This window comes from Cervus canadensis, chromosome 5, assembly GCF_019320065.1.
Source record: "Cervus canadensis isolate Bull #8, Minnesota chromosome 5, ASM1932006v1, whole genome shotgun sequence".
Classification (NCBI taxonomy): domain Eukaryota; kingdom Metazoa; phylum Chordata; class Mammalia; order Artiodactyla; family Cervidae; genus Cervus; species Cervus canadensis.
The window spans coordinates 98,228,682-98,251,450 of NC_057390.1; the positions used below are offsets into that span (position 1 = coordinate 98,228,682).

General features: G+C 63.7%; 1 protein-coding gene across 7 annotated transcripts in view; it reads left to right on the top strand.

Annotated features, from left to right (window-relative positions):
- Window positions 1-3,496: 3,496 nt before the first annotated feature.
- KCNT1 (potassium sodium-activated channel subfamily T member 1) overlaps window positions 3,497-22,769 on the top strand; it is a 68,345-nt gene continuing 49,072 nt past the window's right edge. For 4 of the 7 annotated variants that reach the window (XR_006269632.1, XM_043469982.1, XM_043469984.1 and 1 more), the window contains exons 1-2: window positions 3,499-3,683; window positions 14,549-14,707. Coding sequence is in view for 6 of the 7 variants with exons in the window: in XM_043469982.1 (XP_043325917.1) it covers window positions 3,574-3,683; window positions 14,549-14,707 (269 nt within the window). In the remaining variant the exon portion in view is untranslated. Of the gene's footprint in view, window positions 3,684-6,162; window positions 6,299-14,548; window positions 14,708-22,769 lie in introns of those variants that run through there. The other 3 variants (XM_043469992.1, XM_043469989.1, XM_043469988.1) reach the window with 3 other exon arrangements.

The window sequence follows — 22,769 nt, forward strand, 5'->3', positions numbered from 1 at the left end:
CGTGCGTTCTACGCGCCCCCACGTGCTTCCCGCCCGGAAGGAGCCTGCCCCGCCCCCACACGCGTGCTCTGTGCCCGCCCCCCTCGCCCCCCAGCTGCCCCGCTTCTGCGCCCATTCCTGCGGTGAGGTCCGTCTGTTGGAGAAATTGCCAGAAAGGCGCACCTGGGTTGGTGCCCAAGGTGGACAGTCGTCCCCCACCGCTTCCGGCCGGGCAGCCCAGCTTCCCACTGGAGCTGGGGTCTCCTCGTACCCGCCCTCCGCGGGCACCCAGAGGTGCCAGTCCTGAGCTGGGGCGCTCCCCTGAAGGATCCAACAACTGAGGGTGGGGCGGCGGGGGGGGGGCAAGAACAGGGTGGGGGGGGCCGGACGGGGGTCCATCATGGTCAGGACCGAACTGGGCAAAGCTCCCCAGAGAAGGAGCCCAGGTGGGTTCCTGGGCTGGCACGTGGGCCTGGTGGGCAGGGAGGACCTGCCCCTGTGGCAGGAAGCGTTGGTCTTATGTGAGAGCGCAGGAGGGAACTACAGGACCGGCGGGATTAGAGGAAGATTTTAGGATCCTTGTGGGCCCCCCTGGGGCAGGGTTGAGAGGCTGGGGGAGCTACATGCAACAGGAGCCGGGAGGCTGGTCAGCAGAGATCTCCAGGACTTCGGCTGGTTAAGGATGGGCAGAGAGCTTTCACCTGCCTCTGAGGGCCTGCAGGTCCAAGGTTCACATGCCCCTACCCCAAGTCTCATCCGTGTCCAGGGGGGTTCCGCCTAAGCCAGTGCCGCCACTGACCTAGGAGCCGGGGGCATCCCCACTCCTCCCAGGCGTGCCTCTGATTCCACCCACCTTCTCTGTGCCCTCCCTAGCTTCCGGCTTACTGGAAGGCTGGCTGGCCTTCCTGCCCCTTCCACCCAGCCCTGCCCTCCTCCATCTGCCTCCACCTGCCCTCCGGCCCTCCTGCCCTGACAGGGGCCTTGGCTCCTGCTCTTCACCCCCCAGCTCAGACCTCGCTGCAGGGAGCCGCCGTCTCCAGCAGGTTGGTGCGGGCAAACCTCCCTTTGCCCACTCCTGACACTCAAGTGTGAGTGACTGGGTTTCTAGGCCTGTGCTTCTCCCGCTGGATCTCCGGGGGCCGGCCCAGTGCTGGGCGTACAGCCCACCGAGTCTGGTGGAGCAATGATGGAAGAAAGGAGGGAGGTAGGGGAAAGTGGAGATGCCGCCTCTTTCAAGGAAGTGGGCTTGTGACGGGAGAAGAGGGTACTACGTCCTTATTTCAGTTGGGAGGATGTCAGACCTCATGCTGAAGGGGGCTGCTGGGGGTGTGCGGGGCCATTCCTGTGGGAGGTCATGGGCTGGGGGAGACCTCATCTCCCAGGAGGGGAAGCAGAAGGGAGCTGGGGCAGGTGTCCCTGCGGTGGGTGGAGTCCACCCCAGGTGCTCCTCCTGGGACAGGGCCAGGGGCCAGAGCAGAGCCTCTGTCCCAGGAAAGCGAGAAACCTGTCTGCAACTGAGGAGGGGCTGGGGGCTGCAGGAGGGCGTCCTCGGGCGGGACTTTGGACAGTGGGGCCTGGGATTAAGGGGGCGCTGGGCAGGGGACCGAAGTCACAGCCGAGGGCGATGCTAAGAGGGTGGATGGACCTGAGAGCAGGGAGACCCGGGCCCGGGAGCCAGGCCAGCTCTCCCGACAGAAGAAGGGGCTCGGGGGCCCCTGCTGCCTGGTCACGCTCAGCCCACAGCCCGGCTTCTGGGCTGAACCCAAGAAAGGCTGGGGACAGTCGGTTCTGCTAGCACCTAGGGCCTGGCGTTCACGGGATGTGTGAGGAGAAGCCAGGCTCCGTGCCCTGGGAGGGTTCCCGGTGCCCAAGGGAGGGCGGTGCTGGAGTAGACCCCACAGAGAACGTTGGCTGCGAGTGTGCAGGGGCCCATGGAGGGGGAGGTTGGGGCAGGTGGGCTGCCTGCTCCCGGCTGGGGAGGGATGGACGGGCCGGTGTTCTGGGGCTTGGCTCCTCCGTGGCAGAGAGAAGCCCTGTTTTGTTTTCCTTGACGATGTCAGGAATGTTACCAGGCTTGTCTGTTTCCCATCAGTGACACAGCAGGCCAGTCATCTCATTGACCAACCAGCAGGGCCCCTCCAAGGGGTCTGTAAGAGGGACACACTGGCTGGAGTCCTACTGAGGGGGGCGGGGCAGGGGGGTGGGACCACTCAGGAGGGAGCAGGGGAAGGCCCCAGGGTGCAAGACTGCTGGTGAGCCGCTTGGGGGTGCACGCTGCCCTCCGGAGAACTTTGGGGCGATCCATGCCTTCACCGAGTGCTCCCTCTGGGAAAAGCACGGTGTTGAGCTTGCCGTCTCCCGGGAGTAAACAGAGATGAGACCTCAGGAGCGACGCAGGCGTCAGGACCACAGAGTACCCGCATGCGCCCTCCCAATCAGCGGGCCCAGCTCTGCCCTGGCAGCCCCTGCCCTGACTGCACCAGGGTGGGGGCGGGTTGGTGCCCGGGGCCTTGAGAAGAGCTGCCCGGGTGGTGCTGGCTCAGTGGCCCTGCCCCATCTGATGCCCCAGCCCCTCACCCTTTTTTCAGAGACTGCTCTCTTGCCCCTCTGTCTGTTTTTCTGTCTCTGCTTCTCTGCTGTCGGGACAGACAGTGAGGGGGAGGCGGGGTTCTACCTGCAGGACTCTGCGTGAGGGCGGGGGGTGTGGGGGGGAGCCCTGAGCCAGGATGTCCGTGTTAGCCTGTGGCGGGTGTCACCAGTCAATCCCTCTGCTTCCTGGGCACCTTCCCTTGGGTCGTGGGGCTGGGGCTCATGGCAGAGGCCCCGATGGGGTGGTGGGGGGGGTCACTCACTCCCGCCTCCAGCGCTCTGACCTCACTTCCCTCTTCAGGCCCAGGGGCCTCGCAGGGGTGAGGCCGATGCGGATGGACACACGGGGTCTGTGTGCTGGTGTCCGCCGGCGCGACCTGTGCCGTGGGGCAGGGGGGCGGAGGGGCGGGTCAGACGCTGACTGGCCGCCCCTCCTGCCCCAGAGGCGGGCAGGGTCAGCCACGCAGGCGCCCTCACCCATGAAGCGTGCAGAGGCCCCCAGCCCCCTCGGAGCGCCTCCCACTGTGTAACCCTGCCCCCGGGGGGGTGGTGGTCTTTGGGTTTGTGGGTTTTTTTTTAGCTTTTTTTTTACCCATTTATTTTTATTTGTTGGAGGCTAATTACTTTACAATATTGTAGTGGTTTTTGCCGTACATTGACATGAGTCAGCCATGGATTTACATGTTTTTTTTTTTTTTTTTAACTTTTGAAGAGCCTGTGCCCAGGGTCTCAGGATTACGCGGGACCTCGGAGGCTGGTCTGCATGTGGGACGCGGAGGGACCAACGCCCCCTCCCTCGCGCGGTTCCCGGCGTGGCCGGCAGGGGGCGCGCCCGCACCGGCGTCGAAACCTTCCCTGGAACAGGATTTTTTTTTTTTTTTCCCACCCCCACCGAAATCAGAGAAGTGTTTCAGGGCACAGCGCGGGGAGGGGGGTGGAGGGGAAGAAGTCTCCTGTCGCTCCCGCTGTGTCCCTTGCCTCCCAGTCGCAGCCGCCGCCAGCCCAATGCCGCTTCCCGACGGGGTGCACAGTCCCGGGGATGTCTGCAGGGCGGTGCGCGGCGGGGGCCACACCAACCGGACCTTCGTGTTCGACGACGGCCAGTGCGCCCCCAGGTATGGTCTGCCGGGCCCCCCCACCCCCCATGCGGAGGGACCCCGGATGGGGTTCGTGCCACCCTCCCAGCACCCCTCATCCACAAAATCTCCACATCCCTAGGTCGCCTGCCCCCCACCCCCATCCTTCCCCCCCCACCCCCGCCACCACCGTGAGCCCAGGTCCCCACTGAGCCTGGGGCGCGTGGGGGAGAGGGCTGCCCCTCGGCGCCGGGTGGCAGCACGCTGGGCACTTAAACGCAGATCGCCAGCAGGTACCCAGGCTGCTGTTTGCCTCTGCACCCTTGGTGGAAGGGGCCACGGCGTGGCCAGGCTTACATACATCTCCCAGGCACCAGGAGGCACAGACCTTGCAGGCAGGAAGCTGGGGTGCCCTCTGTGCCGGCCTCCCAGCCCCCTCTCTGGTCGGGCCTGGGGGAGGAGCGTGTGGGCCGGCCTGGCTGGGCCCAGCGAGGCTCAGGAGGAGTGGGTTCCCCCTGTTTCCAGGGGCAGCCCTGTGGGGGCTGCAGGCGGGCTGTCAGGCGAAGGGCAAGGGTGCTGGGGTCTAGGCCCGTGGTGCTCGCCGGCCGGTCGCTCCTCTGTTTGTCCACGTGTGTGAGGAGAGGGTGGACTAGCAGGGCCTTCCGGGTGGCCGGGAGGTGACCTTCCCAGTGCCGTGTACACGGTGCCACGTGGCCCCCGGTAACCAGCACCGAGGACGCAGCGCTGGTGGGGGCCCTGCAGGGCAGAGCAGTGACCATCCCAAGGGGGTTTGCCCCGGGGCCCTGTCCTGGGACCCTCCCCCGACCCCACCAGCCCCCGGAGGGTCAGCACACACACATACTCCTCACCCTCGGCCAGGCGCCAGACTCCAGGTCAACCACAGCCACTGCCCAGCGTGACCCTCCCCAGCTCAGCAGCACCCCGGCCTCTGGGTCCCACTCGGTCAGCTGTCCTAAGGCCAGAAGAGGGGTGGACACCTGGTTCAAGGCCAAGCACTGTGGCCATTTCCTAGAGGACTCAGTTTCCCCGCTTGTCAAGTAAGGAATGGAGTGGATGACCTTCAAGGGAGGGCCGTGTGTGCTGAGTGACCAGGGTCGGGAGGGGAGGCTTCCGGCCGCATGTCCAGGGTCAGGGTGGCCCCTCAACAGGGACGGCACCAGCCTGGCACCTGTGGGGTCCTGGGGGCATAGCTTGGGGCGAGTGCTCTGAGATCAGGCCACCTGGTGGTGTCCTTGGGAACTGAAATCAACCGCATGAAGTAGGCACAGTCTGGACCTCCCTTGGGTCGCTCTGAGGGTCAACCAGGTAACATCCATCAGGTTCAGAGTAAGTGACCCCGAGACGGGGTCTTGCAGCATCACAGTCTGACTGCCCCTCTGCCCGTCTCCCTGCTTGGAAGGGTGTCACCCGTCTTCCTGGCGATCCGTGTCCCGGTTCTCCCACTGTGCTGGACGGCCTGCTCCAGACGAGGCGGGGGCTCTGTATCCTGAGGTCCAGGCTGGGTGGACTCAGTCCCCCGGACGCCTCCATCTCCCCCCGGACAGTGCCCTCCCCCTGGCCGGAGCTGGCCTCTGTCCCTGCAGGATTCCCAGTCGTGCCGCAGGCGTCGGGTGGCTGCCAGGGCCGAGGGGCACGTCAGGCGGGCCGGGTTGGGGGAAACCTGGCTGGGCTGCGGTGGGGCCGCTGAGGCCAAGGCCAGCAGCTCAGGGAGATGGGCTTCAGCTCTGAGAAAGGTGGGGGAGGATGCAGGCGGGGAGTGGGGGGCGTTCTGCCCCTGTCTGGCCTCCAGCCCTGCCTGGTCCCCGGGCTGCCCCCAGGCTGTGAAGCCTGGCATGGTGCGGGGGCCCCCAGGCTGTGAAGCCTGGCATGGTGCGGGGGGGAAGGCCCCAGGAGGACTCCAGGCCGCAGGAGTCTTGGCCCTGGTGCCTGGTTCCCTGTCTGCCCCGGGGCCTCCCCTCTGTGCCCGGGGGTCCGCTGTCCCGGCCGTCCCCCGTGGTCACTGGGTACTGTCCTTCCGGCCCTGCTGTGTCCCCAGGCCCTGCCGCCTCTGCCCTGCAGGTGGGCGAGGGCGTGGCTGGGGCGTCCGCAGCTGCCCCCGAGCTGGCCGGTGCCCACCTCCTGCCCAGCGGCCCTAGGGTGCTGCTTGTGTCTGGCTGCTGGTCTGTGTGTCTCCCGTGCCCTTACGCCAGCTCTGCCCGCCGTCCACTTGGGTGTCCCAGCCTGCCTGAGAGCATGACTAAGCCCGCGTTACCCTGGCATGGCAGGCGTCAAGCCTTACTAGCACAACTTCCCCTCTCTGGGAGGGTTTTCTGACTGACCCCCCGCCCCTGCGCCCAGGGCCAGCGTGGGACCCTCTGGGCCCTGATGCAGAGGACATAGATCCAGGGCTGGCATCCCGCCAGGGTCCATGTCTGGCTGGAGGTCCAGGCCAGCCCTCCAGGCCCATATTAGGGAGCCGTGCCTGCCGGACAGCAGGAAGTGGCCGAGATTCCGTGGGAAAAGGTTCACAAGGCCTGAGGTCCAACCCAGCCCTGTCCAGCCAGAGAGCCGGCTTCCTGGTGTAGGGGCTGGAGGGAACTCGGGGGTCTGCCTTTGGCCAGGAGTGGTTACGGCCGCAGCTCAGGAGGGCACAGGTGAGTGAGAAGGGGATGGGGGGGGAACCAGCACAGGACTCGGCTTGTGTCCAGGTGTGGGTCTGAGGGTGTCCTCACGCCTGGCTCTGACCACTGTCCATGTGAGCGTCGCGGCCCGTCTGAAAGTGAAAGTCAGTCGTGTCTGACTCTCTGCGACCCCAGGGACTATTCACTCCATGGAATTCTCCAGGCCAGAATACTGGAGTAGGTAGCCTTTCCCTTCTCCAGGGCATCCTCCCAACCCAGGAATTGAACCCAGGTCTCCCGCATTGCAGGCGGATTCTTTACCAACTGAGCTGCCAGTGAGGCCTGTCTGAGAATCTGACAAGCCTCCAGTTACCCTGCGCAGCGGGAGTCCAGCCTTGTTAGCACAGTTTGCCCTCTTCTCAGAGGGTTTCGTGACTGAACTGTGACCTCTCCCCTGAGGTTTCTTGTTCGATCTCCAAGGCAGCGCGTAGGCCGGCCATTCCCGGGTGCGTGGAGTCTCTGGGTGGAGCCTGCAGACAGTGCGGCCCAGGAGAAGCACCTGATGACACGGGTGCTCTTAAAGGAGTCGTGAGAACTCTCCCAGGCTGTCTGCTCGGATGGGCCATCCACGTGTGCCAGAACCTCTTCCTCCTGCGGGGCCCGGGGGTGGGGAGGTCTGGCCCGTAGCTGGGGCCCGTACCAGGTGCCAGCAAGTTCAGACGAGATAGAAGGCCCGCTCTGGGCTGCGGTGCCTGGAAAGGCCTGTCCCAGGAGGTCTGCTCTGTGCTTTGGACTTCCCATGGAGGGGCATGTTCCGGGGTGTCTCCTGCAGTCTCCCTGGCTGTGGTCAGCTTGTCCTTCGTGGGCCAGTGAGGCCCGGAAGCCACCCTGTGTTGCCAGCCTTGCGGGCCTGGATGCTGCCCGCACGTTGACAATGATGTGACCAGAAACCCCCCTCTTGCCTCCGCCCCGGGACAGGCCCTGCCTGGGCCTTCAGCCGCCTTCACAGAGACCCAGATTCTGGGCCAGAGGCCACTGCTGGACGCCTCTTGACAGGTGTCTGATCTTGGGAAGAGCACAGAGTCTCAAACCAGAGGAAGAGGCCCTGGGTGCCAGGTGAACGCAGAATTTAACCCCATCTGGCAGACACGGGAGACCCCAGGGTGTGGGGAGGGGGAGCCCTGACATGTTGGCAGGTTGGAGGAGGAGGGCAAGGAAGCCAGCAGGGATCAGATTCTCAGGGACCTGGAGCTCTAAGGAAAGGCCCTGCGGGTATGAGGTGTTCCGTGTGGGCAGGGTATCCCACCTGGGCCCAGCCCCCAGACGAGGCCTGGGCGCCCCTGCAGGCCGTTCCAGCCGTGGGGCCTGGGGCTCAGCAGGAACACAGTGCTGCCTCCTGCAGCCATGGGAACGGGGCACACAGGGCAGCTTTCCACCTCCAGGTGGACCCCCGCCGCTCAGCCCAGGCCTGTGTGTGGTCCACCCGGCATCCCCCCCCACCAGCAGCCACCCTACGTCCAGCCAGGGGATGGGCAGCCAGGCGGTGAGTGCTGGGCCTGCGGCCTGGATGTGCACACACTGCCTGGCACCAAGGGGCCTGGGCACGCTGCGACCACTCGGGGTACTTGCAACAGGGCCCTCCCCAGAGGCAGGCCCCAGTCCAGGTGGGCGGCCGGGCAGGGTGGGCGCTGCAGTCCTCGTGGCTTCTGCTCCCCCGTGTCCTGGGGGTGGGCCCGAGGCTTGGGGAAGGCCGGGGAGGGGGGAGGTGATGGACACGGCCGATGCCCCATGTCCACAGGGATGCCAGACCCCTCCTCCTGTCCCCTGGGCTTGCTTGGCGCGTGGGAGAAGCTGCTAGGAGGAGTCTCTTTGGTGCCTCTGGAGCTTGAACTCGGCTCAACAATGCGTACTGAGCTTTCACTTCAGATTCTGATGCCCCTCGGAGGGGGTGGTGAGCGGCCATCCTCAGCGTTGACTCGAAGCCCCCTCCCCTAGTGAGAGGGTGGATATTTCCCGGAGACCGCCCCCCTCCCCCCACAACCACCCCTGGCTGCTGGGCAGCTGGAGCAGCTCTGGCTTTTTAATTACAGGACAGAGGAAGCACTTAGCTTTTCTGTCGTGGTCAGCAGAGAGTGGCGGCGGCTTTCTGCTTCCCTGGGCACCGAGCCCGGCGCTCGACTGCCCTCCACCCCCGGTGGTGCTGCAGTGTCAGGACTCGCCTGGGTGCTGGGCAGTGTGAACATGTGCGGCTACACGCACCTGTGTGTGTGCGCGCGTGCACATTGTGTGTTCACCTGCACATCTGCGTGCACACACCCGCCATCTGTCTGTCGGTCGTGGCTCTCCAGTGTTGAAGGATGCAGCTTAGAAGAAGGACCACATCCTTGAGCCAAAGGGGCATCCGTCAGTCACACTGTGGGTTGACTTGAGCACTCCAAGCCGTCTGGACTCCTGCCTGGAGGAGCCTGGGCGGGAGGGCTGGACATTGTCCCAGGAGGTCGTACACCTCCTCCCCAGAGACCCACCCGGGACTGCGGCTCCAGCCCTGTGACGTGTGGGGAAATCAGGTGGTCCCTAGCTCTTCTCATGTCCGATAACTTGAGTCTCCTGGTGCAGCACCAAGGATGAGGTGCAGGCCTGACCCCCGCCCTCCCCAGCTCCCTGGAACCGTCACCATGTGGTAGGGGACAGCCTGCTCACCTGGTGTGAGCCAGGCCTGCAGAGACAGACCTGTCTCCCTGGGGTTCTCAGAGCGGATTGTGTTATTTTTCCTAAATGGGATCGTTTGAAAGCTTTGTTCTTCGCTTGTAGAGGCATGTCCACTCAGGTCACTGGGACCTGTGCATTCGCAGGGCTATATATCCTCCGTCGAGGACATCCAGGCCGTCCAGGGTGTCATCGTGAGGCGGGGGCGGGGGTCTGTGCCCAGTGACCCCTGTGTAGGTGAAAGGTCCCGGGTGGAGGCTCAGAGTTGGAGAGTCCCCTCCGCCCTGTTAGGGTACTCGCTGATCTGTTTCCTAATAACCAGGAAGGCAGGAAGCCCGTCACGCCTGTAGAGCTTGGCTTCTGTGTCTCTCCTCTGAGTGGCCACCTCTCTGTCCTTTGCCTACTCTTGCCTGTCTGTCTTTCCTGGGTGACTTCCGGGCATCCACGCACTGACCTGATTTCTCTCGCTGCTCTTCCCTGTCATCATTGTTTCTTTAGACAAAAGTGTTTTATTCCCACGTGGAAGCATTTCTATGTCTGTTCTTCTAAACAATAGGTCTTCTCCACCACAGACATCTTTGCTCTGTGTCCTCTTCCGGTCTCCTCCTTAGTTTGGGGCTGAAAAATGGGTTTTTTTCTTTTAGCTGATGGCTGGCCGGATGGCATCACCACTGAGGGTTTCTAGGCTCCGAGGCTGGGCCCACCTGGATAGCGGAGTTCCTTCTCTGTGTCTCCGTTTCCCCATCAGCAAAATGAGGGGACGCTGACCCCACCACCCAGGACTCCGTGAGCATCCCACGAGTGGCCCTCGTTCCAACACCAGCCCCGAGTTTCCGCTTCCCTCCTGGGATCGCCTGCCTGCTCTGTGTTCTCCCTCGTGCCAAGCCCGAGCCGGTCCCTCTGCTGTGGCTATAAATTAGCCCTGACAGCTGGCAAGGCCCGTGCCTTCTCTGTTTTTTTCTCACACCCGTCCTGGCCAGTCTCGCATATTTATTCTTCAGTGTAAATCTTGGAAACGGTTTGTCAGACTCAAAGTGGCTGTGTGCTGATTGACTTTTCCCCCTCTTCTGGGGAAGGGAGTGTCGAGGGCTGGGAGCAGGACCTCCGCCCGCCGTTAGCTGGTGCTGGGGAGTGGTGGGCAGTGTCTCTGAGCGACCCTGTAGGCCCAGGGAGAATGGGGCAGGAACTCCCTCTCGTGATGCTGCGGCCGCCTTGTTGCTCCTGGCCCCGCTTCACACATTCGACGCGCTCTGGTTTGGCGGCCTCATTAGAAGCTCTCGTTTGTTCTGATAGGTTTCACTTGACTCTTGGGGTTTTGAGGCAAGTGGGGGTGCTGCTGACAACAGAAAGAGCCCCCGTCGTCTTCCTCTCACGCCTCCTTTCGTCTCGGCGGGAGCCCAGGAGGCCGTTGCAGTGGGCAGACTTGTGTTCCCCCTGGAGCGGGAATGCCCCCAGGATTCCACTATTGGTTTTGCTAATCAAATTAAGAACATTTCCCTCCGTATTTAATTTTACTAATGGATTTGGGGTCTTAACAGATCCTTTTTCTGTATTTGCTCATAAGATCATATACGTTTTCTCCTTTAATTCCTTGGTGTTGTGAAGTACATCACACTCGGGTAAATCCTCCTGCATGCTGGTGGTATGGTGTTGTAATTCTCTCCTGGATTCCACTTACTAACAGTCTACTTAGGATTTTAGCACAGAGAGCCTCCAGGGAGGTCTCCTCATGTGTATCAATACCCTGGTGGTGTCTGCACCTGACTCTGGTGATGGGATTAGGTCCACTTAGGAAAATGAACAAAGTCACTCCTGTTTCTGTGCTTTGGCACGGTTTGACTGAGGAGGCACACTTATGCGACTACCAGGGCCTGGTGCCTTTGGCGGGAGGAGTTTTTTGACCACTTTACCCTCCTCAGTCATGCTTAACTCGTTGACCACCCGCGGCGGTGGCAGATTTGGGGGGGAGGGGCTGCAGATTTGGGAGGGGAGAGAAGTGGAAGTCCTGCCCCTCCGAGAGATGCCCCTTGGCCACCTGTAGGCAGCGTGTGCGTGCCAAGCCACTTCAGTTGTGGCTGACTCTTTGTGACCTCATGGACTATAGCCCTCCAGGCTCCTCTGTGCATGGGATTCTCCAGGCAAGAACACTGGAGTGGGTTCCCACACTGTCCTCCAGGGGGTCTTCCCAGCCCGGGGATCAAGCCCGCATCTCCTGTATCTCCTGCATTGGCGGGCGGGTTCTTTACCACCAGCGTCACCTGGAAAGCCCTGGTGGTAAACAGCAGGGCCCTGCCTCAGGTGCTCCTGGCCTCCCCACCCCCACCTCCTGGGCCTCTTCCTAGGCTGTGTGGGTCCAGATGTCCTCAGCTCCTAGCGGAGGGACGGGGAGTCCTGGCCGCGGGCGGGATTCTGAGGACTCCGTGCTAGACAGTGCGGTCACAGTGCCCGGCAGGCGGCTTGTGTGCATTGCTGTGGCCCGGGCTGTCTGTCCCCTGGGGCCAGAGGCTCAGGGTGCCTGAGCTCATGTGCCCCAAACGGGGAGGTGACTTCCTGCTCTGTGTGTGCTGGGAGTGGGCTTCCTATCGCCTTGGCCTCCCTGGTCAGCATCCCAAAAGGCCCCCGAAGGGGCCTCCAGCTGAACTGGAGAGATGGGGACGGGGAGCTGGCCGTCCCAGAAACCCGATGCTTGGGGTCAGGGCCTTTGCCCCCCAGAACTTGGCCAATCTGGCTCGCCAGCCCCAAATTAAAAACTGACATGGATTCCACACACTGATCACCTCAAACTTGCTGTCTCATTCCATCTCAACAATCACCTCGTAAAGGTGGAAGGCTTCAGAATATTCGTTTACAAAAGAAGAAACTGAGGCTCAGAGGGGTCAGGTGACTTCCCTGGGGCCACCCAACATGGACTATTGGGGCAGGACTGAGGCCTGCTCAGTCATCAGGCCCCTGGGCAGCTTCCTGGGCCTGGCGGGTTCACATTGAGGGACCTTGAGAGTCCCCCAAAGCCTTGCATGGGAGAGGGCATGCTCTGCCTTGGCTCCAGGGGGAGGCAGTGAGTCCCACGATGAAGTTCCATGTCTTGTCCTGAGGGCAGTCAAGGGCCGGGGAGATGGACACCTCCTTTATGCCATGGAAGCCCTGCGTTCTTCTGTGCAGCCGTCAGACAGAAAAGATACTGGGCATGGTTTGAGGATCCTGGACTTCCTCCCCGGGTCCTTGGTCCCTCGGGTCACTCTGCGAGGAAGAGAGGGGAAGGGAGACGAGGAGGCACAGGTGGCCTGCTCTTGCTCCACCTGGACCATCCCAGCTGTGCAGGGGGCAGGCATGGGCGGGGATAGGACCCCAAATCCCACATGCCTGGAAGCTCTCAGTGACTCGAGCCTTCAGGCCCAGAGAGAGGCCTTGATCAGGCCCCTGGACACAGGGAGCAGCTGCCCGGCCACGTCCCTCTTACAAGGGGCACTGTTCCAGGAGCCCTGGGGCCTGGCTCTTGGCCAGCACAACAATCACTCGGGTTCTTGTGGGCTTTCGGCTCCTCTGGGCCTGCGGGGCATCTGCTCCAGGCTACATGGGGGGGCGGGGACCTGGCCTTCTGACTCCTGGCACAATTTCCCCCTGCCTTCCACCTCGCCGTGTTCTCCTGAAGCAGAGACCCCGCTGTGTCCAGGCCTCGAGGCCGGGACACGAGAGAAAACCCAGAACAGGTCAAAGTGGAGAAGGGGTCAGAGGCAGCCATGCCCGGGGAGCTCTGGGGTTCTGCCATCGAAAGAGGCGGTTGGCCAGAGAGGGGCAAAAGCAAGGAAACACAACCCCAACCTCCCGCCACATGGCTTCCCCGCCTGCCTGCGCCCCTCTACGGCCCCACCAGCTTGTGACTAAGGAAAAGCATGCAGCCACGCTGATTCGATTAGGAAAATGTTGTTTTACAAACACTGCCAGATCCTCGGGGTTGACCCCGTGACCCCGGAGAACAGCACATGGGCATGTTGGGCCCACAAGGCCACTCGCAGCCTGGGCCCGGGACGGTCCTCGAGCAGCTCCCTACGCCGTGGGATGAGGGGCTGACACCTGCCTGCCGCCTGTCCGGGGGTCGGGAGGAGTGGGCTAGGCGCTCAGTGGGGGCCCGGCGAATGTGCCTGCCCTTCCTGGCTTGAGGAGGGAGAGGAGCGGACCAGAGTGCCCGCCGCCCAGCACGTGGGCCTCGTGCTCCAGGTGAGTGGCCTGTCCTCCCGGCCTCTCCCGCAGCCTGTCCATGCGTTTTCAGTTTGGGAATGAGTGTGGTCGGCGGAGCCCTGCACCTCCCTCCATCTCCCCCCACCCCTTTCCCTCCAGCTGGTCTGCTGTCGCTGGAGTGCCTCTGAAGGCCCCAGGAGGCCCATTCATGGGTCCACCACCAAAGGGTCCCAGCTGATATACTGCCCACCACCCCCCTCCACCCGTCCCCGGGGTCTTGGCTCTTAGAAGAGCCGGGTGAGGGCTCAGCCCAAGCGGTGGAGGCTGCAGGGAGAGAATTTCACCTCCCCACCGCGGGCCGAGGGCACCACCGAGGGCTGGCCTGGGGCTGGGCTCACCTGCTGGGAGGTCAGGTGGCCGCCGGAGGTTTGGGAGCCGGGGGTCTGCCCGAGCCTCCCACCTGCACTGGTGGCTGCACCTCCCCTGCCCGCCTGCGCCGTGGAGGTAAGGCTCCCCAGGGCGTTCAGTTAATGATATGACCACTGGGTGGTGACGGGGCGCGGGGGCTGGCGAGCAAGCCTCTGCGTGGGAGGCAGAGCGATCCTGATGAGGCTGTCCCCCCAGGAGGCTGGGAACCAGGAACCTTGGTGCTTGAGGGTGACCGCAGCCAAAACTCACCTGGATGCGGGGTGGGGACGGGAAAGGGGCAGGTGCCCCAGGAGACAAACGTTTGGGCCCCAGAAGACTGCAGACCACCAAGGGCCCTCCCAGTTTACCTGGTCTGACCCCATTTCTCTGCTCTACTCTGCCAGGAGGGGACAGGGGCCTCTGGCCCCAGAGTCCTGGTGATACTGGGCAAAGGGCAGCTGGGGACCCAGAGGGATTCTGCCATCCTCACTGCCACCCCCTCCCGGGTTTTGATCCCACCTGAGCTGCTTGGCCCCACGGAGGCTGCAGACAAGGGCCTCTTCTTAAGCCTCTTTGTCACCGCCCCCACCCGAGCCCAGCAGCCTGAGGGTCTGGAAGTGGGGGTCTTTGACGGGGAGATGAGTGTTCGGGACCCTGAGGAAGGCCGGGCAGGCAGTCTGTGTGGGGGTTGCTGGGAGAGCTTCCGTGGCCCTGGTGGGGGTTCAGGGGTGGGGTGAGTGCCCGCCCCTGATGTGGGCAGTGGCAAACCTCCCCCACACCCTGGAGGTGCTTTGCAGTGGGCTTCGCAGCCCTGCAGGGGCGAGGGGTGCAGTGGCCGGCTGTGCTGCGCGGCCAGGCGCGTGGGGGGTGGGGGGCGCTGCGCGGGCAGGGCGGGCCGGGGTAGGCGGGGGCAGTGCCGGCCAGGAGGGCCGGGGGCGCTGGGCGCGGGCGGGCGCGGGCGCGGGCTGAGGGGGCGCTGGCGTGTGCCCGCAGGCAGCCCGGCGCCGGGGACGGCGGCCGCGCGGACGGCGCGCGCCTGGACACCGCCGGCCTCAAGATGAGCGACCTGGACTCGGAGGTGCTGCCCTTGCCGCCGCGGTACCGCTTCCGGGACCTGCTGCTGGGCGACCAGCCCTTCCAGAACGACGACAGGTAGGGAGGGCGGGGGGTGGGGTCCGCGGGCGGAGCTGTCCGCGGTGCTGAAGGCCGCCGGTGCGCTCGCGACCCGCGCCCTTCAACTTTCCCGGGCTTCCGGGGACCGGAGAAGTTTGGGTTAGGTGGGTGGGGGAGGTGGGAAGCATCTTCCCGGGAGGGTCCTGGAGGGTGGGACGGGATGCTCTGTGCTGGGCAGTCGCCCCAGAGACCGATTCTCAGGCTGCCCTCCCCGGGTCTGCGCACAGGCCCCCAGCCTCGCTAGCAGCTCTGCTGACTTTGGGCACAAGCCAGGGCCGGAACCACTCCGTGTTGAAGCCCCGCGGGCTGGCTGAGGACTGGCGTCCTGCAGACGCTGGCTCTGGTCATTTATTATTAATCAGGGGATGTGTCCTTCAAGCTCATGGGGTGGTCACTTACCAAGGTTGACAACATACCCTAGCCTCAGATTCTCCTGGGGTGGGGGCGGGGGGGTAGCTAAAAGCAAAATAAACTTGAGTCTTTCGGCAAAGGACCAGCAAAATGAGCCCTTGGAAATAATTCATGTGCTGAGGGGGCTGGCAGGAAGCTGGGAGAAATGTTGCTTTTCTCTGCCTTTTCCCCAAATAGCTGTCTCAGTAAACACCCAGCACTTTAGCTCTGTCAGCCTCAAGGGAGGTGCTTCTGTGCCTGCAGGGACTCACACTGGAGCCTGAGGGACTTTGGACGGAACCACTTCTCTGGTAGTGTGTTGGGGGCGGTGGCCTGGTATCTGCAGGTCTCCTTCCCCACCCAGCCCTGAACTGGGCTTGTGAATCTGCAGTGTTCCCCCAGCTGTGCAGTGATTCAAGTTAGCACACAAAGTCCATGAGGTTGAAAATTGTCGGGACAAAGATGGGGCTTTCGGAATAATCCACTGCTGAAACTGCAGCTGGGAGAGAAATCAGGCTTGTGAATGAGGCCAGGACGTAAGGGCTGTGCATGAGACTTGTGGAAAATGAGTTTGAAATCTGCTCTGCCTGCTGGCAACAGAACATCCTTCCAGACCTCAGATGGCATTCGCTTGCATTCCCTGGGTAGAATTGGGAGGAGAGCTGGAACCCAAGGACTTCACCCACTTAGACCAATGGATTCGAGCCCAGCAGAGGGGCTTCTTAAGGCCATGTAGTTTTGTCTTGTCAGACTGAGTGCAGACCTGATAGGTAAATCCACCAGAGAACAGACGCCCAGGTAAAGAGTTCACTTAGCTCCCTGCGTGGGCAGAGGCGGAGGAGGGCAGGGCTGGGGGGCTTCCCTAAGCTGAACGCGAGCTCAGCGCCTTCCTGAGTCAGCACCAGCCCCTCCCTGCCTGCTCCACTGGGACTGTTATTTCTCTAAAACAGCAGCCCCGGAGGTTCTTTCCACGTCAGGCAGGAAACAGCATCCATCTCCTGAGTGGGCCTGGGGCCTCCGAATGCTCCAGAAATGCCAGTGACTGCAGCTGACGTCATTGCAGTGACGCATCCCTCAGATTTCAGGAGTGGATGGCAGGTCCTCGCCTTCAGCCGAGGGTGGCTTGTGTCTGCCTGGAGGAAACTGTCCCCATCCCCCGGGACCTGGGTGGCTGGCACTGAAACCCCCACAGTGTTCTGGACCCTACGCCTTGGGTTTTGTTTTGTTTTTTATCGTGATAAAATACACAAAACCTAAAATATAGAGTGAAGTTTGGTAACTTAACATCATCACCACTGTGTACTTCCGGAGCGTTCCATCACCCCAGGGGGAAACCTGGTCCCCGTGAGCAGTCCCACCCCCTGACTCCTGGCAAAACCCCAGTCTCCGTTCTCCTTGGCCTTGTGTTCAGGGTGAAAGCCTCCTGTGTGCTGGGCCCAAGGACTTCCTGCTTGTGTGCATGTGGTGTTTGGAGACCCGGTGTGTATGCACGTATATACACACGTGCGTGTGTGTGTGTATGTGAGTTCTGCAGAGGGAGGACCCCCGTGGTCCCCGGGTGGGCATGGAGACCTTGCACTGGTGTCTGCAGGACTGGCTGGCCTTGGGGGGGGTGGGTGTCACCGAAAAGAGGGGGAGCGTGGCCTCTGCCAGGCTGTTGGGGGAAGGGCCCCTTGCCCACCCCACAGAGGAGCACTGGGCCTGGGTGCAGTTGGCTGGCCTTTGGAACAGCCCGGGGGCCCACAGGCGCAGCAGGGGCTGCTGCTTTGCACAAGGTGATTCTGCCCCTGTTCCCCGTGGGGGCTGGAGGGGGCATGGTGCTGTCCTCACCGCATACCACCTTGAGGGGCAGGGGCGTGAGTCAGTGGGGGGCCTGGAAGGGGCCAGTCCTCTGAGCAGGCAGCTCAGGGAGACCCCCCAGAGCAGCTTCTCTCTCTCAAACCTTTGCCCAAAGGTGGCTACGGGTCTTGCCTCTCATGAACCCCTCGCGGTCACAGGTCTCATGGGGGCAGGCAGTGCCGGAAACCAGCTTGGGGTTCCTGGGGGGGTCCTGGGATCACCTGAGCCCCCCATCTGGAAGACCACGTATGTGGAGACCCCTCCCCTCCCTCAGCTCCCTCAGCCGCCCAGTCTGGAAGACCACATGTGCGGAGACCCCTCCCCTCCCTCAGTTCCCTCTCCTCCTCAGTGCCCGTGGCCCCCACCCCATCACTGGTCCCAGAGTGGAGGACCTGACCTGCACACACCCTGCAGGTGTGTGGAGAGGCGGTGAGGTGTGTCCTGGGCGGGAGAAGGGAGCAGACCCTGGGTCTGAGAGGCTGGAGGCCAAGAAGGCCAGCCTGTCTGTCCAGCCGGGCCAGGTGCACTCAGCGGGTGTTGGGGGGCTCAGGCGGGCATCCATGTGCCCCAGGAACAGCCCCCCGGGGCACGGGGTGGGCCTGGGACAGGCTCCTGGGGCTTCAGGAGGAGGGTGAAGGCTGCAGGTGAATCAGCACTGCTGGGGGGTGAGCTGTGCCCTCTCTCTGCACCACGGGGTGGGGGCGCAGGGCAGGGCGCAGCGGGGCTCAGTGCAGGGCTCCCTGCCCCCCCAGGCGTGCACCTGGGTCCCTGCTGCCCGGCTCCTCTCCAGGCCCTGCTCACTCGCCCTGGGGCGGCCTCTGCGGGCTGAATGGGGGCGCTGCTGCCCGACTCCTGGCAGGCTGTGAGTGGGCGGGCAGGGCTGTGGGCTTCCTGTTCTCCAGGGGAATAAAGCCACAGCCGTGAGTCACCAGGGCCTCACAAGCTGCGGCCTTGGCAGGGAGGAGGGGCTCGGCCCACGTGGGTGCAGGAGGCCGCATCCCCGTGGCCCCCCCGCCTCTCCTGGTGGGGAGGGGCAACCAAGGAGGCGAGCAGAGCCAGGACTGGTGCGCCTTCTGGGGGCAGCTAGGTTCCCAGGGGACCCTCCTCACAGCCTCTAAGCCAGATCTCGGGGCTCCTAGGGAGCAGGGCTCTGGGCAGAAGGACACCTGGACCCTCCAAGGCCTGGGGCTTGGGGCTCCCTGCCCTGTCCCGGGACAGCTCACTGCGCCTTCATCCCAGGAGCCACGGGGCAGCTCCAGGGGGCCCCTCCCCACCTGCAGCAGCCCCTCCAGAGCACCTGGGGCACCTGGTCCTGGGGGACGGACTCGGGGGTCTGAGGGCCTGCTGCTCGGCTCAGGGCCTGCAGGCCTGGCCAGGTGGTGAGCCTTCCCAGCCCTCCCAGCCCCACCCCTGTCCCTCCTCCTCAAGGGCTAAGGACAGCCTGGCCCGGAAGGGGCAGCAGGGAGCAGACTGGAAAAGCGCCTTTCAGACGGGGTCACTGTCCGTGTTCCTCCCCGTCCTGGTCTGTAGCGTGGACGCACGGCATCAGCGCCCTCCCCCAGCTCCGGGAGATGCCCTGTGGGGGGCAGGGGCCCCTCTATGCCCTGCAGTGCAGGAAACAGGGCTGTCACACCGCAGGCTCATCTCCAACAAGCGGCAGGATCCGCAAAGGGCTGGGGTGGGCATAACCGCAGCTGAGCAGGGGCGGCCGGTGGGCACGTGGTCTGCGTGCCATCACCAGCTGCCTGTCCAGCCGGGATCCGGCCTGGCCTGCAGGGACCCGTCACCACCGCGGGAGGTTCTGTCGGGGTCCACGTTCCCCTTGCTCCCAGACATCTAGTGGGGGGTGGCTGGGGGGGATGTGCACCTCTCCCGGGGCGGGTGCCGGCCTCCTGCAGGGAGGTGAGGAGGCCGGGCCTCAAGGGGTCAGAGCACTGCCCGGAAGGGCCTGTCCCATTTCCCTAAGCTCCCCCGACAACAGCCTGATCGTCCCTGTGAGGTTGAGCAACACTCTGCTGTTTCACACAACTAGCCGGGGCACGCTAGAGACAGGCCCGCCCTGCGGGGAGCCTGGGGGACACCTGAGGACAGACCCCCGCCCCACCCTGAAGGGGCCCTCGTGGGCAGCCGTGGCCCCCAGGCTGGCTGCAGGGAGGGGCAGGCGGGGCTCAGAGTTGGGGTCTCTGCGGGAGGTGCGCCCCCTCCGCGCCTCCCCCTCAGCTGAGCAGAAGTGGACCCGCAGCCCCGGGCTCCGGGGGGGCTGAGGGGCAAAGCCAGGCCCCTCCGGGGGAGGGAAGGCCTGCCAGGCCTCCATGTGCTAAGTTGCTTCAGCCGTGTCTGACTCTCTGCGACCCCATGAACTGTAGCCCGCCAGGCTCCTCTGCCCATGGGATTCTCCAGGCAAGAGTACTGGAGTGGGTGGCCATTTCCTTCTCCAGGGCATCTTCCCAACCCAGAAATCAAATCCGCATCTCTTAACGTCTCCTACATTGGCAGGTGGGTTCTTTACCACTAGCGCCACCTGGGAAGCCCCATGCAGGGGAGTCAAGGTGGGGACGGGGGTCTCAAGGAGCAGCCCGCCCTTCGAGCCCTCACCTGCAGTTGCTAAAACAGCAGTCTCCAACGGGGCTGCAGGCTGAACCAGGCCTGACCGGGGTGGGGGTGGGGGAGCTTTAGAAGCAGCCTTAGGTGCTGAAGTGCGGGGCGGGCACCTTCGCCTGCACCATTTGGCTCTGCCTGGGTCTGCCCCCCGCCCCGTGTCCTGGTCACGGCCACGTGTGTCCTGTCCGCCACTCCCACCTCCCATCGGCCCTCCCCCATCAGCCCTCCCCTATCCTGCCTGCTTCCCCGCTCCGAATCAGCCCCAGCCTGCAGATAGGAACAGCCTGCCCCCCCACAGCTTTCCTTGGGAGGGAGCTTTCCCAGGTGCTCTGCTTCTCCAGGATGCCCCAGCCCCACCTGGGCTCTCTGAGACCCCCCAGGACAGTTAGCCGGGAGTCTGGGCTGGGCCGGCCGTAGGCTCCCCAAAGCCACACAGCTAGTTTCTGCACCGGCAGCTTTGGGAGGGGTTGGGGCACCGCCATCTGTCCTTCAGGGGTGCTCTGGGGACCATGGGATAGCCCCTGCCTTGAGGGCCTGGACAGGACCCCACCGGACCCCAGGTTCCTCAGGAGAGATGCAAGGGCTGGGCTTTGACAGGGGATTCAGTGAAGCCAAGGGCTGCCTGCCCCAGGCTCTCCCCTCGCCCCATATCCCACAAGGTCCACCTGGGGTCCCGGGGATCCTGGAGCCTGGAAGACCCCTAAGAGCCTTCCAGGCGGGCCTGTGTCACAGCCGGAGCCTTTCTGGGTGGGGCATTCCCCGGGGGTGGGTGCCTAGGGCAGTCCAAGGATTCGGGAACAGGCCCTGTGTTTAGGACACCAGATGGTGGACTCTGCCCAGGAGGCCAGGAGTGCGAGGCCCAGAAAGTCACAGCTGGGCACACAGCCGCCCACCAGCCCAGCGCCTGGAGCTAATTCAACTTGGTGTCCCGAGAGAGCACCCAGGTCCAGAGAGGAGGTGTGGCCCCCACCCCAGTGGCTCCCGGGAGAGGGTGGAGGTGGGGGTGGCCTGGGGGCAGCACGATCGAGGGGGTGCGGGGCTTAAGTCGCTCAGTTGTATCCGACTCTTTGTGACCCCATGGACTGCAGCCCGCCAGGCTCCTCTGTCCATGGGGATTCTCCAGGCGAGAATATTGGAGTGGGTTGCCATTCCCTTCTCCAGGGGATCTTCCAAACCCAGACTCGGGTCTCCTGAGTTGCAGGTGGATTCTTTACCCTCTGAGCCATCGGGGAAGCCCTTTCAGAGGGGAAGGACAGCATTCCCCGCTGGCTCCTGCAGGGCCCAGGACCTTCCCGAGGACCCACTTGTAGGCGTCTCACTGCTAGGGAGGAGGTGGGGGCCACGGGGGACGATGTTGACCTCTGAGCGTCCCGTGACCTGCCCGTGCAGCCTCTGGCCCCTGGGGTGGAGAACTGGAGGGGTCACGGAGAGGAAGGGGAGGAGGGAGTCATGGCTGGGCCTGACCCGGGTGAGGACCAGGGCCTGCGGCCCACAGTCCCCCTGGGCCCGAGCCTTGCACCAGGAGGGTGCTGTCACCACGCAGGGTGACCACCCACGTGCTGGCCAGGCTGAAGCAGGCTGGCTTTGGAGCAGCCACCCAGCTGCCCAGGGCCCCAGGGCTCTCCCTGCTCGGGGCTGAGCTCGGGCTCCTGGGGTTAAACTCCCCGAGCCCTCCTTCCGCTCAGCTGTGATCAGGATGGAGTGAAGTGGGATCCCAGCCCCACCCTGGCCTTGCCCTGCCCTCGCCAGGGCCTCATGTTCATCACAGACCCAAAGGCCTCAGAGGACACAGCTGGCCTGGGAAATGGCTGTGACCCAGGCTGGTGGGGACAGGCAGGTTGGGGGTCCCCTGGCACCTTCAGCTCCATGCGCAACAGGACTGGCGGTGCTAGTGGAGACACGTCCAGAACCCCAGGGTGTAGATCTAAAACCAAAACCCCCACCTCCCCACCACAGCCCCTCCCCAGCCCAGAGCAGCCCCCTGGGCGTTAAGGCCCAAGGCCTGACCCGCTCCCTGCCTAAGTTGGTCACCCCTGGGGCGCTGCTCCAGCTCCCGGGACAGCTGCCACCCTCATGGCAGCCTCTCCAACAGGCCCCAACACTCCCAACTTCCCCCCACGCCCAGGCCTGAAATGCCTGTGCCCACTCAGGTCTTTCCCACCCAAGGCCAAGGGTCCTTCAACCGTTAATGGAACACTGGCGAGGGCGCTGGGCTCATGGACACTGGGAGCTCACCCTGGATGCCACCAGGCTGCTCCCTCGATGTCCCTGTCTCTCTGGGACTCACTTTTCCTCTGCGTGATTAGATCAAGGACAGGCCCGGGTGGTGCCGGGTCCTGACTGAGCCTGTGTGCTGTGTCCCGAGGCAGTATCCTGATTTTTCCAGCGTTTTCTGGGTCCGGGGCTCATTTGCTTGCATCTCCCCCACTCCACCGGGGGACTAGGGCCAGGTCTGATTCTGTGCCCCATGGTCATCTGGGGTCCGCGCCAGGGATCAGGGTCCTCGGAGGTGGACAGGGAGGCGGCCGGAGCTCCCAGGGGCGGGGCACGCTTCCCTCCTACCCCGAGTCCCTCCCTGTAGGTGGGGGTGGGGAGCTTGGGTCACCCCCAGACCTGGGAGGCCAGGAGTGGGCAGGATGGGCAGTGAGGAGATGGAGGAGAAAGGAACACGGGAGGATGACGGGGAACACACATACATGTGAGCAGCAGTGTGATCATCTCACCCAGCCATGGGTGCTGAGGGCATTCAGCAGGGCTCCTGGACCCGAGTCTCCACTTGTAAAACGGGCATGCTCTCGGTGATCTGGGATTAGGAGAACATCAATGAAGGTGTCAGCAGTTCTGCAGTGAGGTGGGGCCCGGCCTCCCCTTGCCCACGCCCCGGGGACCCTGGGGAAGAGAGACTCTTGAGATGACAAATCAGGTGTCCCCAGGAGCCTTGTCCACATCCCACCCTCTGGCCTTGCACATCCCAGAGCATCTCTTTGCCTCTAATCCTGCATCCTGGGGACTTGTGTGCATGGCTCAAAATTAAATTCCTGCCAATTAGTGCAAAGCAGGACACAGATGCCCAGCGAGAGGACAGCCAGCATCCTCCAGGGACCAGCGGACGGTTACTGCTCACAGTTCTGCAGCTGGAAGCCTGAGATCATATGCCAACCTGGGGAGGTGGTGGGGGGGGTGTCCTGATGGGGCCTCTTCCTGATGTTCA